This window comes from Cryptotermes secundus, unplaced genomic scaffold (assembly GCF_002891405.2).
Source record: "Cryptotermes secundus unplaced genomic scaffold, Csec_1.0 scaffold68, whole genome shotgun sequence".
Classification (NCBI taxonomy): domain Eukaryota; kingdom Metazoa; phylum Arthropoda; class Insecta; order Blattodea; family Kalotermitidae; genus Cryptotermes; species Cryptotermes secundus.
Genome location: NW_019722422.1, coordinates 728,035 through 744,252, shown reverse-complemented (window position 1 = coordinate 744,252; position 16,218 = coordinate 728,035). Strand labels below are relative to the sequence as shown.

General features: G+C 41.8%; 2 protein-coding genes across 2 annotated transcripts in view; one reads left to right on the top strand and one right to left on the bottom strand.

Moving 5' to 3' along the window:
* The window catches only part of LOC111861257 (protein Wnt-4), a 298,516-nt gene that overhangs the window by 90,565 nt on the left and 191,733 nt on the right, over positions 1-16,218 (top strand). The gene's annotated exons all lie outside the window — the stretch shown is intronic.
* LOC111861258 (protein wingless) overlaps positions 1-16,218 on the bottom strand; it is an 89,852-nt gene that overhangs the window by 8,340 nt on the left and 65,294 nt on the right. The window contains exon 3 of the mRNA XM_023845674.2: positions 5,107-5,399. Coding sequence (XP_023701442.1) covers positions 5,107-5,399 — 293 coding nt within the window. The remainder of the gene's footprint in view (positions 1-5,106; positions 5,400-16,218) is intronic.

Below are 16,218 nucleotides of genomic sequence, written 5' to 3'. Positions count from 1 at the left end.
CTGTGGAGATATCCACCTGTTATTCAACACTACGTATTCAGGAAGGTGGAATGGAGACCAAGGACCAATTTTATGGCCTCCTCGTTTGTTGAACATAAGTCAGATGATGTTTTTCTCTCGGGACACCTGAAAGAGCACTGTTGTGCAGTCCTTCCCAAGCCTATCGAAGATCTCGTGGCAAGACTTCAAGCAGCTGTGCCAACGGTCGATGCCAACTGTTACGGCATGTTCAAGAGAATGCCGTGAGGCACACTACCGTCTCTCTTGAAACTGAAGGAGGCCGCTTCGAACACCGGTTGTGACTACAAGGTGCTCATAGTTTGGTGATTTCATAGCTTGCGCCATTTGACAGTGACTTGTATGTCATAGAACGAGTTGTACAGTACTTTCGACTCTCTTTAACAAGACATCACAGTGTGGAGAGATTCTGTGCTAATTTTGTTTCACTATATATAGTTGATCTATAAATGACTCCATCGAAGAGACTCCACCTTAAGAAACTGCTAGTGGCTCAGCTATGCAAAATTTGTTAATAACTGCCGCCTGAAATGTAAGTTAATATAGGCTCAATAATACAAAACTTCAGTTATATGCTTAAAATTAATAGCCTGTTATTACCAGAATTCGTATTGCATATTTTCTTGTTATCTCCTTCGACATAGCCTGGTTTCAGGTATTTAAGTTGCTCTAATGATATAACAAGCCGATCACAGTGGCCGCGGGGTCTAGGGCATGAACTGTCTTCGGCTGCTCGAACACTGGGGTCAAGGCATGGATGTCTGTCTCTGTTTTCCTGTGTAGGTAGTGGGCTTGAGAAGGGCTGATACACTGTTCAGGAAGACCTACAGACTGTCCTAGGATTAAGAAACTGAAGTGAAACAAAGCGTTTCACGGAGGCCCTATGTTCCAATTTGGAAGTAAAATGAAAAAAGAAGACAGACAGGGAGAGTGAATCGGACAGGGGTTGTCCAGTGATTGAGGTTAGCTCTTTCTACGGGACCTAAAATTGTAGATGTGTCCCCCTTCGCCTGAGGACGGAAACAGATCCATTTTCCGAAATGTTCTTTCTTGTTTTTAGAATACTGGATGATGGGCAAAGTCCGAAAACCCAGTAATTCTGAGTGTTATAAGAGTTTGTAATTGTTAAATCCTATCTAAATTATGAACTACTAACTTGTTAAAACTAACTACTTAGAGAAAAATAAGATGTAAATGTCGAACGCACAATTTCAGAAAATTTTGTCACTTAAATATTATTATTTTATTTTATATTATTCATTCATATAACGTTATATATAGAAATATAAGGAGGGATGTGGTTGTTCTAGTGGTCTAAAGGGCATAACGTTCAGGAACTGTGTGTATTCTCTACGAATAATCAACAAGAAAACCGAGGAATATTATAAATTTTCTCAACAGTTCTTAATATTTTAAACTTTTAGCTTTCTCGGTAAATACTACAAAGAAAAATCGATTTCAGTTCATGATTTCGAGTACTTGGAACTGCTAGAAGAAATAACTAGGAGCGGGGGGGGATTCCGATGTAGTGTAGCGTAAGTAACTGCAGCTGGCAATAAACCCGGATCTCCCAAGAGGCTTTGAACAATACACACAATCATTGACAAAGAACAGGGATATTAGTACTGGTTACTTAAACGGAAGCTGATTAATAAGAGGGACAGTATAATACACTCACTCTCTTCCTGCCTCTTTCATAATGTCAGTGTGTCCACCCTGTGAGATTCACTCCTCCCATCCTAGAAGCAAGGAATAATAAAGACATCACTCGAGGCAGCAGCTGTTGAAACGCGAGTTATTCCAGCTACAGGCAATTCGAACCGCTTGGCTAGACTACAGGTACTGAGTTCTGTGGCTGTGGCTGTACTACCTTATACCTTACAAAAACTTGGACTTGATTCAAAGTTGTTCTGTGTTTTTGGGCGGTGACTTATGTAACCACAGGGCGGACTCCCATTCCTTCGCTGTAGAGGAGGAAAAATTATGAAGCAGAGGTATTGATAATGTGTTTCTAAATAAATCAGCCGTCTCATAAGTAAGGACACGTTCCAAAACGAAATAATAAGGATAATAATGCTTGTACTGTCCGATACAGAACCTTAATATATTTCCTCAACACACATCATGGTGGCCTGTGAGTGTCATCATAGCTATCTTTGTAACAGTATAGTTCTGTCGAGATATGCTCATTAACCAGCACCTAATTCATTGGAGGACTGTTCTTGAGAAGCTGATAGTCGCTTAACTGCTAAATAATCTTCACCTTTCGCAGGAACCTATAGATCATCAGAGTGTTTAGAATAGCCAGTTACTGGACCCTATCCTGAGCCAGGTGACTACAGTTTATATGCTCTTTCTTTAAGGTAAAGTTGGCCCTGTACTTGAACAATTAAGCACTACGCCATAAAGGCGTATGGGGGAGTGGATATATAGATTCATATTTTCTTGACCTCGGTACTAGCTGGAGGTGAGTGATCAGCTTCACGCCCCGACCGCTTTACCCCCGGAGAAAGAGCCCCCAGTACCCATTTCATAGGAGGCTGGATGGGCCCCTAAAGCCGGTCTGGAATACGTGGAGAAAAGAAAATTCTTGATCCTACCGGGACTTGAACTCAGACTCCTCTTTCGACCAGCCCGTAGCCAATCGCTATACCGACTACGCTATCCCGGCTCCCTTCCGATTTCTATATGTCCATTTAATATTATTGTACTGTCTACATCTGAATCTTTCCATTGGGTTTTCAGAAATTGGCGCTTAAGCTTTTATAGCTCATCTTCCGACATCCCCTGAAAGAATACATTGCACCACGGCAAAGCGTGGGGATGTAGAAATACTTAAACTTCCTGTTTCACTTCAAGAATTATTACCATAGCTCCTTTCTTTCTCACGGTTGTTGGGAATTTCGTGGTCTTTGTTTTCGCAGTAAGAAAACCTGCGAGTAATTCTGCGAATTTGGTGGATCCGTTCAAATTTAGGTGTCTGATGTTCTCTTTTCGTAGAGTGAACAAGATTTCAGTTGCGATAACCGTTCTGTTGCGTGTAGAATTGTGCCTGTATGCTAGTCTAACCAATATATGAGCAAATCATTTCCTTGAACGAAAAGTAAAATCTGATAACACACAAAAACCACATATCATCCGTTAGTACGCGGTAGCATAGTTTGTTGAGGCACTATGCTACAAGCCTGAAGGTCGAGGTTTCGAGTCCCGATGAATTGGAATTTTCAATTTACCTTATCCTTCCCGCCGCACTATGGCCCTGGGTTCGACTTAGCCTCTAATGGAAATGAGTATCAGGAATCTTCTTGGGGGTTAAGGCCGGCCGACGCGTGAGGCTGAGAACCTTACCGCAATCTGTGAGACGATTTTCTAGAGGAAATTTGGGAACCTCGACGTCTCACAATCGTATGGGCCTCCACAGCCTGTTACGGGGATTGCTTTACGTTTTACATAAGAATATGCCTGTCGGAACATTTAAAACAACGAATCTCCAGGGTTCAATTAGGTTTAGGCGGGGACTTAAGGTTTCTCTTCGTCTTATGAAGATATAGGCCCATTCATTGCAAAAGTCCACGGGTTATCAGGCAGAGAATTCCTTACGGGGTACTGAAGTTCACATAATATTCTGTCCTGCAAAGTTTTCATTTTATCAAGATATTGTTTGCCAATACCCAAACGATCACCGATCCCTGGTTAATCGACGACGGCCGGTGCGCGCGTGCATTGGAGACGCTCATAAGCTCAGTTACGTCGGCCAGCCATTGTAGTGCTCTGTCAGCGCAACCTTACCCGTATTCACTGTTCTTCGTCGCAATTTGCAACCTTTGGGAGCACGCGGTAGCGTAGTTGGTTGAGGAACTGTGCTACAAGTCGGAAGGTCTCGGGTTCGAATACCGATGAAATTGAATTTTTTAATTACCTAATCCTTCCAGCCGCACTATGGCCCTGGGTTCGACTCAGCCTCTAACAGAAATGAGTACCAGGAATCTTCCCGCGGAGTAAAGGGCGGCCGGCGCGTAAGGCTGACAACCTTACCGCCATTTATGTGCCAATTGTATAAAAATGTGGGAGCCTCGAAGTCTCACAACTCTATGAATCTCCACAGCCTCTTACAATGATACATTTTTACCAGTATAATGAATGGCAGAAACATTGGGGTTCTGTGTTGACACCTCTTACTGCATCCATCAGCAGGCCGTCATGAGGAAGTGACGTATATTGATCTCACTGAAATTAGAATAATTTGCTCTTTCCTATTTTTTTTCCTTGGCACTACAGCCCCAGTGGGCCTAGGCCTACCTCCATGAACTTCTCCGTTCACTTCGGTCTTTCCTATTTGTACACCCCTTAATTCTTAGAGTTTCTTTATATAAAATTAAAGTAATGGGCCCTACAATGAAAATCAGAGTAAGTGTTAAAACTGGTTTTTTTAACCGACGATATATCATCCAAATCCAGGATTGTCNGGGGGGGCCTGGCTGGAGTTATCCCGCCTCGGCCACGCTACCACTGTTATGACCTTAGGTCCTTACGACAGGGGTGGATTGGCAATCCCCACTGTCACCTTCTCTCTAGCAGTCACAGGGGTAGGACTAAGGAAACGTCTGAATAGCTTTCTTNGAAACATCTGGAAAGCTTCGAAATGTGGTGTTGGAGAAGGATGGAGAAGATCAGTTGGACCGATTATGTGAGAAATGAAGAAGTGTTAATTAGAGTCAGTGAGCAGAGGAATATCCTACACGAAATAAGAAAACGGAAGGCTAATTGGATTGGTCATGTTTTGCGCAGAAACTGCCTTCTAAAAGAAGTTATTGAAGGAAAGATAGAGGGGCGGATAGAAGTGACAAGAAGACGAGGAAGAAGACGTAAGAAGATGCTGGATGAACTTGGGGACAGAAGAGGATATTTTCATTTGAAGGAGAAAGCTCTAGATCGCTTTAAGTGGAGGAATTGTTTTGGAAGAGAGTGTGGACCTGTCGTCTGACAGATTACTGATGATGATGATATCATGAGATCAGTTAACGTCGATTTATAGGTGATGACTCTACTGTTGGGAAACCTCCGTCTTTGCCGAGGTAGTGAACTCACCGCCCGGCCTGCCTCGTTGTTGTGGACGTTCATCTTCTCTCGCAGGTTGCGTCCGCGCTCGCCCGTGTCCACGAACTCCCGGGAGAACTTGAAGCCGTAACCTATGTTGTCGGAGCAGCCTCCCCACTCCCAGTCCCGCAGACCGGGCACGGCGCTGGAGACAAGGGGTGACCGCGCCTGGTGGCTGTAATCACACGTGCAGGATTCGATGCTGCCCTCGCTACAGGCTCGGGCTATCGCGTGCGTCACCCCCGCACTCGTGATGGCGTAGATGAAGGCCGTCTCTCGGCAACCTGCAACAGTCAGGGGACATCCAGCTTTCGGAAGAGTTCTTATCGGTTTAACAGGTTTCGTAACAACTACGTGCACTTTATATTATCAAGCAAGTCCTTTCATTCGGATTTCTCTCTTTTCTGCCTCAGACATCCGCTTTATTCAATTTTACTCAATAAGGACCTAGAGCATCGAGAAAAAATGATAATTTGATGGGATGATAGCATAGATAATTAGTTTATGCTTACAGATTTTATGTTATTGAAATTAGTGTCACGTGTTAGTGACTAGACACATGGTTTGGATTCGTATTTGGATTTATTGAACACTTATAATTCGTAGCAACAAGTAATTACACCGCTCTTGACTTCTGACTGCAGCACTCGTCTTCTAAGTTTGTTTTCACTATCCGCTGCTAGGCTACGGCTCTCTCGTTTATCTACACACTTAACAGTTCACTACAACATCCTAAGTCTATTGGCTATACCTTCGTGTACCCGTTGCTTAGCAGCGGCTTTCGACAACGCGGATTTATTTTACTGCTTCCGTCCTCAACGAATCCTGTCCTCGCTTCCTGGTGACTCGCTCACATCTCTCTCAGAGTCAGGGTCAGAGTCACAGCCAAAGTTACTTTACGACAGGGTTACCACCAATCCGTTCTTCTTGGCGACATGTTATGTGCTGATAACACACTTCGAGATATTTTAGATTGGCAGCACTGATGGATATATATCTATGGGCCTGTACTATTTCACATTTAGGTATAGACGATTTTGAAATATCAGTGATCTCTAGGACTATGTCAATCAGACGAGAAATAAGAACTCGCCCTTTTATTTAGCATGCAAAGAACAGACAGGGGAGTATGTACAGGCTGTTGTATTGCACCTCAAGATTTAATGATGGGGTTGGAATTCTATTTCCATGGTTTCGCCTATTTCTTTGTAAGATGCATGGACACGTGAAAGGATTCGTATAACTTAACAATGCTCGGTTTTACTTTACGTCGTTGCAGAGGAAACCACCTGTGGATAAAATTACTGCTTAAATTCTGTAGAAGAGTTTGCGATGGGTGTTTCCCAACGTCTAATGCGACTTCCGGTACAATCTTCTTCCAGAACGCAGTTTCTTGTGTACCTTGGGAGCTTACAGTAAAATATATGAAGCTTAGCAATACGTGTCTTCGGAATATATTACGCTGTGTTATACACTTCTGAAATATATTATCCATAAAAGGAGGACAAATTATTCGTGCTTCGTTTAAGAGAATTAACTTACCTTGCTTTTAATATACGTGACTGGGGAGCGACGTTTAGCGTAGAGTTTACGACAAAGAGAGCAAAAGGAAGACACATTACTTCATATTCTGTTAGATGTTAGTTGCACGAAGATATTATTTAAATGACGTGTTCTCAACTCCTGCATTTTAGCGTAACCTGATTGGACTGAATACATGTGTGTGTTTCTGTCTCGCCTGTTAGTTATAAAGCATGAGAATTAACATCATTGCTGCAGGAGGCCAACTCACTTTCGTACATTTAAATATCTAACGTGAATATTACTAAAAAGACGGTCCTGCCATCTTCTGATTAGGGCGTCTACGGTGTCAGTTAATGTTACAAAAGGTAAACTTCTCATCCTTGCCTAATTAACTAAGCACCATGTCTTGAGGAGAAATGGAGGAGTGGAGATATAGCTCCACCATTTTTGTCCTGGGAACTAGATAGAAATGAGTGGTACACTTCGTGTCCCGGTCTTTGATGTTGTTGAAAGTCGAGGAAGGCGCAATAAGCGCGTCTCTGACTGAAGTAAGGTCACACAACAATGAATCAAATCCAGGAAAGTGTGTTTTCTGGGGGTCTGTCACAATTTCCACGTCATAATGTAATAGAGCAGCTGCAATAAAATGTGTTTTCTGTTTGGTCCGTCCAGAAGCTATATTACGAGGACCAGCGGAACAAGCCAGGCAGTTTATAGACAATATAAGATCTAGAGTCTTGAGAGTGAGAAATCTTAGATAAGTACAGAGTCTTTAGTCTACATTTACCAGTTGGGGGAGGGGCATGAAGCTGACCACTCACCTCCAGCTAGTGCCGAGATCAAGAGAATGTGGATCTATACATCCACGTCCCCATACTCCTTCATGGAGTAGTGCTTAATTAATTAAGCCCAGGGAGAAATTCAACTTTACCTATATAACGTATAATATTATACTTGGTAACAAATTTCTTGGTATTATCTACATTTTAGTCCAATTGTATTGGTATTAGTTATAAATAAATTGCTGTGCAGCAAGTTTGAAGGCTAAATTAAGGTCGAAAATAAGATAAAAATATATCTATTAGTTATTTCGTAGGTACACTAGTCGCTCTCATCTGGCTCCTCCTTAGGTGGGTATGATGTTATGGACTCTTGTATGTTCACATGTGTTATCTCCCGTTTAATCGGATTGCAATTTGGGTGTAATGGGGCTATCGTCCAGACGTTTTTATCATATGGCATATCGAGAATTCCCGTGTTTTCTTGTAGGTGGTCGTTTGGTCCTTATCGTGGCTGTTATATGTATGATATTTCGTGATCTCAACAGTTGATGCACTTCGTCAATTAATTAATAAAAGTACAAAGCTTTTCTGCATTTTCTTTTCCCACGTCCGTTATGTCGTCAGTTCTTACCATCATACTGGAAAATATCAAACGTGCTAAATTACCTCAGTGAAACTCTCATGAATATGGAGACTACCACAAACAAACACAGTGTTTGTAATTCATGTGCTGAGTAACTTATCTAGAAACCAAATCCTTACATTAGACCAAGCCGACTAATTTTATTGATGGTGACACCAATTGCTAATGAAAGTGCTAATATCTTCCACTGTCACGTGACTCTAGAAACCGGCTTCATCTCATGGCTGGTGTTGTGAGGGCTATAGAGGACCAGTTTGTATGGCATCCTCGTCTAGAATAGTGGGAGCCTCTCCGGGGGTCAATATGATGACGTAATTATCCAGTAAGAAAGCAGGCAGGGGGCCGACAGACATAACACAATTGCCCATAACCCAACAGACTGAGTCCTAGAAATTATTATAGCGTAGTCGTGAAGGCCAAGTTTTGCATTGTTATAAGTTATAAGTTTAGAGTTAGAAAGATTTCTCTCTATGGCTCTGCAGCCCTTTGGAACTCTGCAGCTTTCACAGTTTCTTAATCTACAGACAGTCGATAGGGCACCTTGGACGGGGGATCAGCCCGTCGCAAAGCCGTCATCTACAAACAGAATAAACGCATACAGACATCCAAGCCTCGAGTGAGATTCGAACCCACGATCCCAGTATTCATGCCTTAAGGCGCGTCCACATTACTCGTGCTCGTCGGGAGACTCGTCTGGCTTTTACTTGTGCTCGTAAATCTTCGTCCACACTACTTCAGTTGCTCGCCAGGCTTCGGCGCGCGAGGATCCGTATATTTACTAGTAGTGTGTATAGGCTGTAGTCGTATTTTAATTTATTGGCTATAGTTTTTAAATTAAAAATTAAAAATTTGCTTGTCTCGTGACTTGTCATATCGTCCACATTACTCGCGAGCATAGCGAGTCACACGAGCACGAGCACGAGTAATGTGGACGCGCCTCTAGACTGCGCGGCCACTGTGATCGCATCAGAAAGTTCTAACATACTTTATGTATATCTAATTTACGGTTTCTTTCGCTTTAGGCGATCCAAAGTTCCAATTTCTTGCAAAACAAAGAAAATGACGTGTTCACGGCACTAAGAACAGTCGGTAGAATTATGATATGAAGGAGGAGAACTCTTTTATTTTCAAGATAGCAACATATTCGTTTTGAAAAAGTTGTTCAGACAATATTGCTTCTCGCGTATTTATACATTTAGATCTGTGTTCTTCGAAAAACAATGATAAAAGGAGAATAGTAAGAATAGAGACAGGATTGTACAGTGACACATCTACACACAAATGAAGAGGTTGTAAGAAGTGAAAATGAATCAAAGTGCATGGTAAATCAGAGAAGATAATTAAATAGGGCACTAGACAGGGAAAGGAAAGTAAAGTAAGACCAATGGAAAATAAAATTGTCTCTATGCTTAACTAATTAAACAATACCTTATTAAGGCGTTTGGGGGGAGTGGATGTATAGATCCACGTTTTCTTGACCTCGGGACTAGTTGGAGGTGAGTGGACAGCTTCACATCCCGGCTACTTTACCCCCGAGAAAAGAGCTCTTGTTTTCCATTTGATAGGAGACTGGGTGGACCCTAAAGCCGGTCTGGAAGACGTGTAGAAGAGAACATTCTTGATCCTAGAGGACTCGAACTCCAACACCTCGGTCGCAAAGCCCGTAGCCAGTTGCTATCCCGGCTCTGCTAGACAGGGTTTACCCTTTTTAACGCAAGGCTTGCTCTTCCATACCGATTAGAAAAGGAGGATTGAAAACTGTAAAAATGCGTTTATTGAGACGACAAGTAGGAGTTGATCCTAAAGTTGACAAAGGAATTAAAACGCCTGATAAGAATTTCAAACAGTAACAGCTATGACAGGTAGGACCTTTAGATAGCAGAGAGGAACGGTTTTGAACTTGTTCAAGAAATGTAAGAAGCTCGTACCCCAAATAGGGTTTCGAATTACAGTTTACAAGGAAGACGAATGTAAGATTTGAGACGAATATTGGTAGATCTAGAGAACAATGCATTTGGCAAAAGAGCATTTTAATTGGACAGGAGAAACTTCACTTGGCTGTCAAGCTTTTGAATTTCACAATCAAACGAAGTAATCATTAGTTATAAATATTATATTTAAAAATTAAATAATATATAACCATTATTATGGGGGCACGCGTTAGCATAGTTGGTTGAGGCACTATGCTACAAGCCGGAAGGTCGAGGGTTCAAGTTTCGATGAGGTCAATGGATTTTTTTAATTGACCTATTTCTTCCAGCCGCACTATAGCCCTAGGGGTTCCACTCAGCCTCTAACAGAAATGAGTACCAGGATTTAATTAAATAATTTTCCTGTAGAGTAAAGCGCGGCCGGCGCGTAAGGCTGACAACCTTATCGCCATCTTTGAGCCGATTGTCTAGATAATGTGGGACCCTCAACGTCTCACAACCCTATGGACCTTCACGGCCTCGTACAGGGATAGCTTTACTTTTTACTTTACTTTTACCACAATTATTATAAGATTTGTGAAACAATTGTATTTTTATAATTATTTTAATAGTCTGGATTCTATTTGTTCAGAACAGTACGGTGCACCAACTTCTCTTCAACATTCTCATGGATCTGCGCACTTCATAAGGCCGAAAATTATTATTAAGGCTCATTAGCTGCTCAAGAAAGGCCGCACTACAAAGAGTGCTTGAAACATTATGTCTTAATTTTCAAAGCACTTTTTAACCGTAACTCTACAGATGGATCTGTAAAAGCGAACCTCGCCGTCGGGTATATTACATCCCGTTTCTTGTTTGGGAAGTTAGGGGCCCCAATCTTGGCCCGCGGACTGGCTATTCCGACTGAGGCCTTCGTGTATTCCTTAGTCACGTCAGGCAAATGATTTGATATAACTTCAAATTAGGCCATGACTGATAACATTTGCTTAGTGGGGGATGGAGTCCAGCTGAGTCCACTCGGCACGGCGGCCAATGATTAGCCTAGTGTACCTGCCCTGGTTGATTATGATGATGGAGAATTTGGTGGAAGGAAGATTGGTAAGGGAAACCGAAGTACTCGGAGAAAACCCGCCCAAGCGCCACTTTGTCCACCACAAATCCCACTTGACCTGACATATCCTTTGCAACTCCTTCCTTACCAATTATTTGGCACTACATAATTTAAGATACTGATAACATCATAAAATAATGAACATAAAACTAAAATCGTTACTATGCTTAACTGAACAACACGCCACAGAGACGGGTAGGGGATTGGAGGTATAGCTCCACGCATTCTTAACATCTGCGTTGGGTGGAATGCATAAATACAGAGTTTCTAAAAATCTGATATTAGTATCCATTCGTTTCCTGCTGGCCTTTAATCTTTGGTTTTTAAGTTTAAATTTAGATAGCTGCCTATCTGCAAAGCGCCAGGAATTTTGAATAATAGATGTACTTTGATGCCGATCACAGCGGCCTCACGGTCTAAGGCAAAAATATCTTCGTCCGATGAAACGTTGGATTCGTGATTTAGGATCCCACACGAGGCATAGTTGTCTGGGTATATTTTGTGCTTATGCTGCCCTGTGTCCGTGGCGGGCTGGTCACCCAGTCCTACCGACTCCCTATAGGACTCAAATTTTAGAATTCTAAATGGGAACAGACCAGGCAGCCTAATCCTTCGAAGAAGAAGAAGAAGAAGAAGAAGAAGAGGAAGAAGAACAACAGATATTGTTAAAGGAGCTACAGCAACACTTTGGACCGGTATTTAAATGTTTGACAAGAAAAGATAAAATACATGGTAACCATTCAGTGAGAGAACGGAGAAGTTCATAGAGGTAGACCTAGGCCCACTGGGGCCTCCTGGTAATATGTAGGCATACTGGTTTCGTCAGTTAAGGATAAAATTCTCTCACTGCTATAGACACTCGTAACTCGTAAGTTTGATGTCGTTTTCATGCAAGGAATTCAACTTGCTATCGTAAAATGGGATTAGAAGACTGTAGCTCCATTGGCCGTTGACGCGTTGTTGTTTTGTTCCTGTGTCGTGTAGTCAGTGGCTTCATAGCCTTGTTAATAGGAGATTCTAGCAGTAAATATTTCCAGATATAGTGTCACATTAGTGCAGCGACCTTGCTTAGTATGGGGATCCCATGCTGGCGAGCACCTGGCGAGCTGACCTCCCACTGCAACCGTGAACCTTAACCCATACCCTACCGGCTGTATACTTCATTCTTTCCTCGCCATCCAAACTTCTCAGGATACCCACAGCAGACGTTTCTCTTATTCTTCTTTCTTTCTTTTTTGTTGTCTCTATTATGCGAAGAATCTACAGACAGTTTCACAAGTCGCATTCACTTCCAAAGCGGCTGTTCTGTTGAAGCGATAAAGAAATCAGCAGAAATTTGCGGGTTGCAGTCTGTTTCTTCTTCCTTGAAACATTTTAAAGTTTGGTGCATCTACATTGAGACGGTAATGTTCTTGTACTGGTTGGTTACAGAGGGCACGCGGTAGCGTAGTTGGTTGAGGCACTATGCTACAAGCCGGAAGGTCGCAGTTTCAAGTCCCGAAGAGGTCATTGGGTTTTTTAAATTGATCTAATCCTTGCAGCCGCATTATGCCCCTGGGGTCGACTAAGCCTCTAACAGAAATGAGCACCAGGAATATTTTTGGAATGTTCTTGGGGGTAAAGGACGGCCGGAGCGTATGGCTCTAAAATAGAAATAAACTTCAGATGTGTAATCTGTGACCAACATCAATATTTAAGTATAAAAGCTATAAACAAATAATATATATAAATATTTTTAGTTTAAAGTAACAAAGAAGGGAGGAAATGAAGGTGTTTCATTTTAATATTAGTTCGTCATAGCCGGTACAAAGCTGATCAGTTTTGCAACCCTCGACACAGGTCAAGTTAATAGCACACCAAAGCAGTCTCTCAAGACTTCGCTTCCTGCGACCCACGAAAATTATGTCAGTTCTAAATTTATTGACTATCTCTGCTACCTGTTGCCCGCGTAGGTAGTTTCAAGCTTATGGCAAATATTAGTTTTACGTTTAGATATGAATACTGTCTTTCTTGTTGAACAGTTGACAGTAGTTACTCATCACAGCATTTCGCTGCAAATAGGGCTGATCTTATGTACTCGTCGTAGTGTAGACGAATCCTGTTTGCCTTGCTACTGCAGGAAAATGATTGCGTGTTCGCACCATATTTGCATTTGTGTATGCTTACATTTGTGTGTGTGTGTGTGTGCTCTTACAATTTACATTATTCCATCGTATGCTTTGAACTTGCTTGAACGAGATAGGCCAGCATAAAATATGATTTAAGGCTTGTAATCCATGAAGTTACTTGTTGCGAAAATAAAATAAAGTTTCCGATTCGAAACAGTACCACGCTATCGAGATAGCAAGTACAAGTTACTGTGAAAAGTGACCTCGTTACCAATAGAAAAAAGAAAATATAAGCCTACTTATTCCTACACGAATATCATGTGTTTCCAAGACTGTTCCTATCTAATGTGTCTATCCATTTGCGTTTAGGTCTTCCGATGCCTTCTATTCTGTGGGCATCTGCAGTTCTGTCTTCGTACAATATTATTGTATAGACAGAACGTGATGACATGGTCACACGTAAAGGGGTACGCATGATCTAGATCGAATGATTCGATTTATTGGGACTTCGGTTACAATCTCTCTTAATTACAATTATTACAGCGCTATCACTGATTTACACACTTTCCAGTTCACCGTTTCACACGCACTAGGATTCTCAGTCTTCACTAGTCGTATCCTGGTAACAAAATTAAAACAGTCTCATTGTGACTAAATCCTCTAATCACACACTAAGTCTTCACAGACCGACTTCTAATTCAAGGGAACTGCTCTGTGCCGTTTTGTTACCATTCTCTTGACTGAAGTCATCCAAGCTACAATAGATCGTCTTTATATAGGCTCCGCAGGGGTCACACAGAAAACACAGCTCCTGTATTGTTATGTTACGTCACCGAGCACGAGTAAGCTACAGGGACATAAAGAAAACACTGCTGTTGTATTGTTGTGTGACGTCACCGCCGAAGCGGAAGAGTATTTTCCGAGCAATTGCGTAGAAACGAGTTTCATAACCAGTTCCATGATTGCGTGAGTGTATTACTTAACAGACGGCTGTTTCTGTGGCTCAACTGTTCTTGCATGGAGCAAATACGCCACAATATTCAATTAAGCTGGGTTCCTTTGGCCTTGATGGTGACTGGGGAAGGTAGGTTCATGATATGGCGTACTTGGCTAAGAATAGCAACCATTTTTTCGGGTTAAATTCTTGTCTTATACAATGAATATTATTCCCTTTATGTGCAAGGGAAATAGGGAAATAGGGGTTAATTTAAAATTCTAGACAAATATTCGAGTGAATATAGTGTAATAAGAAAAAATCAATTGATGTTTCATCGTCAGTCGCTTGCGCCACTAATTTACACAACTTTACCATTCTCATATCAACCAAAGCACTTTTTCTACCTTTTCCGAGCAAATGTGCATTTTGACACCAGAGCTAATGAATTTGTTCTGATTCCACAATGCTGTCAGACCTATATAACGTAACAAGTGGTAGACCATCTCTTGATATATCTTACACTGTACATGGATTAGCAGCAAACTCCCTCTCTCTTTTTCTGTGTGCCCGTCCAGGTGTAACTCCTGGATATAGCCAAGAAAACATTTACCTCTTATATTCTTAAAATGGTGAAAATAGTTCAGTAGCTGAGTGAGATGTTATTGCTTTACCTGCTCTTTATAATAATAGCACTTTTCCCCTCCGGGAAGTCCATAGCGAAAAATACTAATGGTCTCTCTTCTCTTCATTTACACACTACTCATAATGTCGCCGTGTCAAATTTCTTCTGAATGTTAATTCATGTTCTTCAGAAGTTCGTAAATAGCCAGAAAAAACATGCGCAATTAGTTGTGGGGTAGAAACTGTTTGCTTCGTTAAGGACAGCTCTGAGTTTTCCTCGTTGATGCAGAGGTTCCGGAAGAAGACACATTACATGTATAGTTTGAAGGCACCCCGCTGCCTTGCTCAGAGATGAGTGGGTGCCTAACTCAGGCATACCACACACACTGCCTAAGCTGACGCATGACCATTCATTTTATGACTCATTAATAATAGTAACCGGACTAGCCGAGTAAGTGTAGTGACGCGCTGATTGAATTCCCTGCAAGAGCAGGAGTATTTCTCGTCACGTTCATACCGACTTCTCCACCTCCCCCCTTACAGTAGACACTGACGTGCCTGAGGTAAAGCGACTTGAACTTAGGACTACTCACTTCCGTCAATTGCAGAATATAAGGATATTTGGAGTTACCTCTCGACTCCCACCCCCCGAAAAAAAAGTCTCATTAAATTGGTGCTTGTTTAGTTTGACTTATTGTCGGATGAATAGGAACTAGAATAGTGCAGCTTCGATTCCCAGCATGGGCAGTAGATTTTTGCCTTATATATAGCCCCTAGACCGGTTCTGAGACCCACTCAGCCCACTGTCCAGTATGAACCGGATGCTGCATCCGAGGATGTGTTGGTTGAGGCGTGAAGCTAACAATTCAACTCCGTCTAGTACCTAGATTAAGAATGGTGGAGTTATTCTCCCGTTCCCTCATACATCTTAATTAAGCCCAGGAATAATTTATAACTTAAAATTGTCGGAGGAATATTTCAAGGTTATTACAGGTAGGAGAGCATCCTGAATCATCTATGGTTTTAGATAATCAATTTTGCAGCAAATTCGTAAATATAACTACTATATTCTCTCGGAAATGATATTAGGCCAACAGATTCAGAGGGATGCGCTCTGCATATCAAGAAATGCATAATCTCGAATCTGGAACCTTTGCCAGTGAAATTCCTCATGCTTCATTACAGACAATAAATAGAGACTGAATGTGAGCTTGGGAGCTGAAAGATATGCTGTCAAAATTATTATTTTTATTATTATTATCGATTATCATTAGAACATAGGTTTCTTTCTATACTATGCGTGGTGCAATCCAAAAGTTCCCAAAATTTGAATTTTGCGCGCGAATGGATATGAGTACATCGAAATACCGCTAGGTGTCTCCCCACACACCCTTCTTGAATCAGTGTGGAAAGCGGCGTCGAGTTGAGTGTTTGGGTTTATTGTTG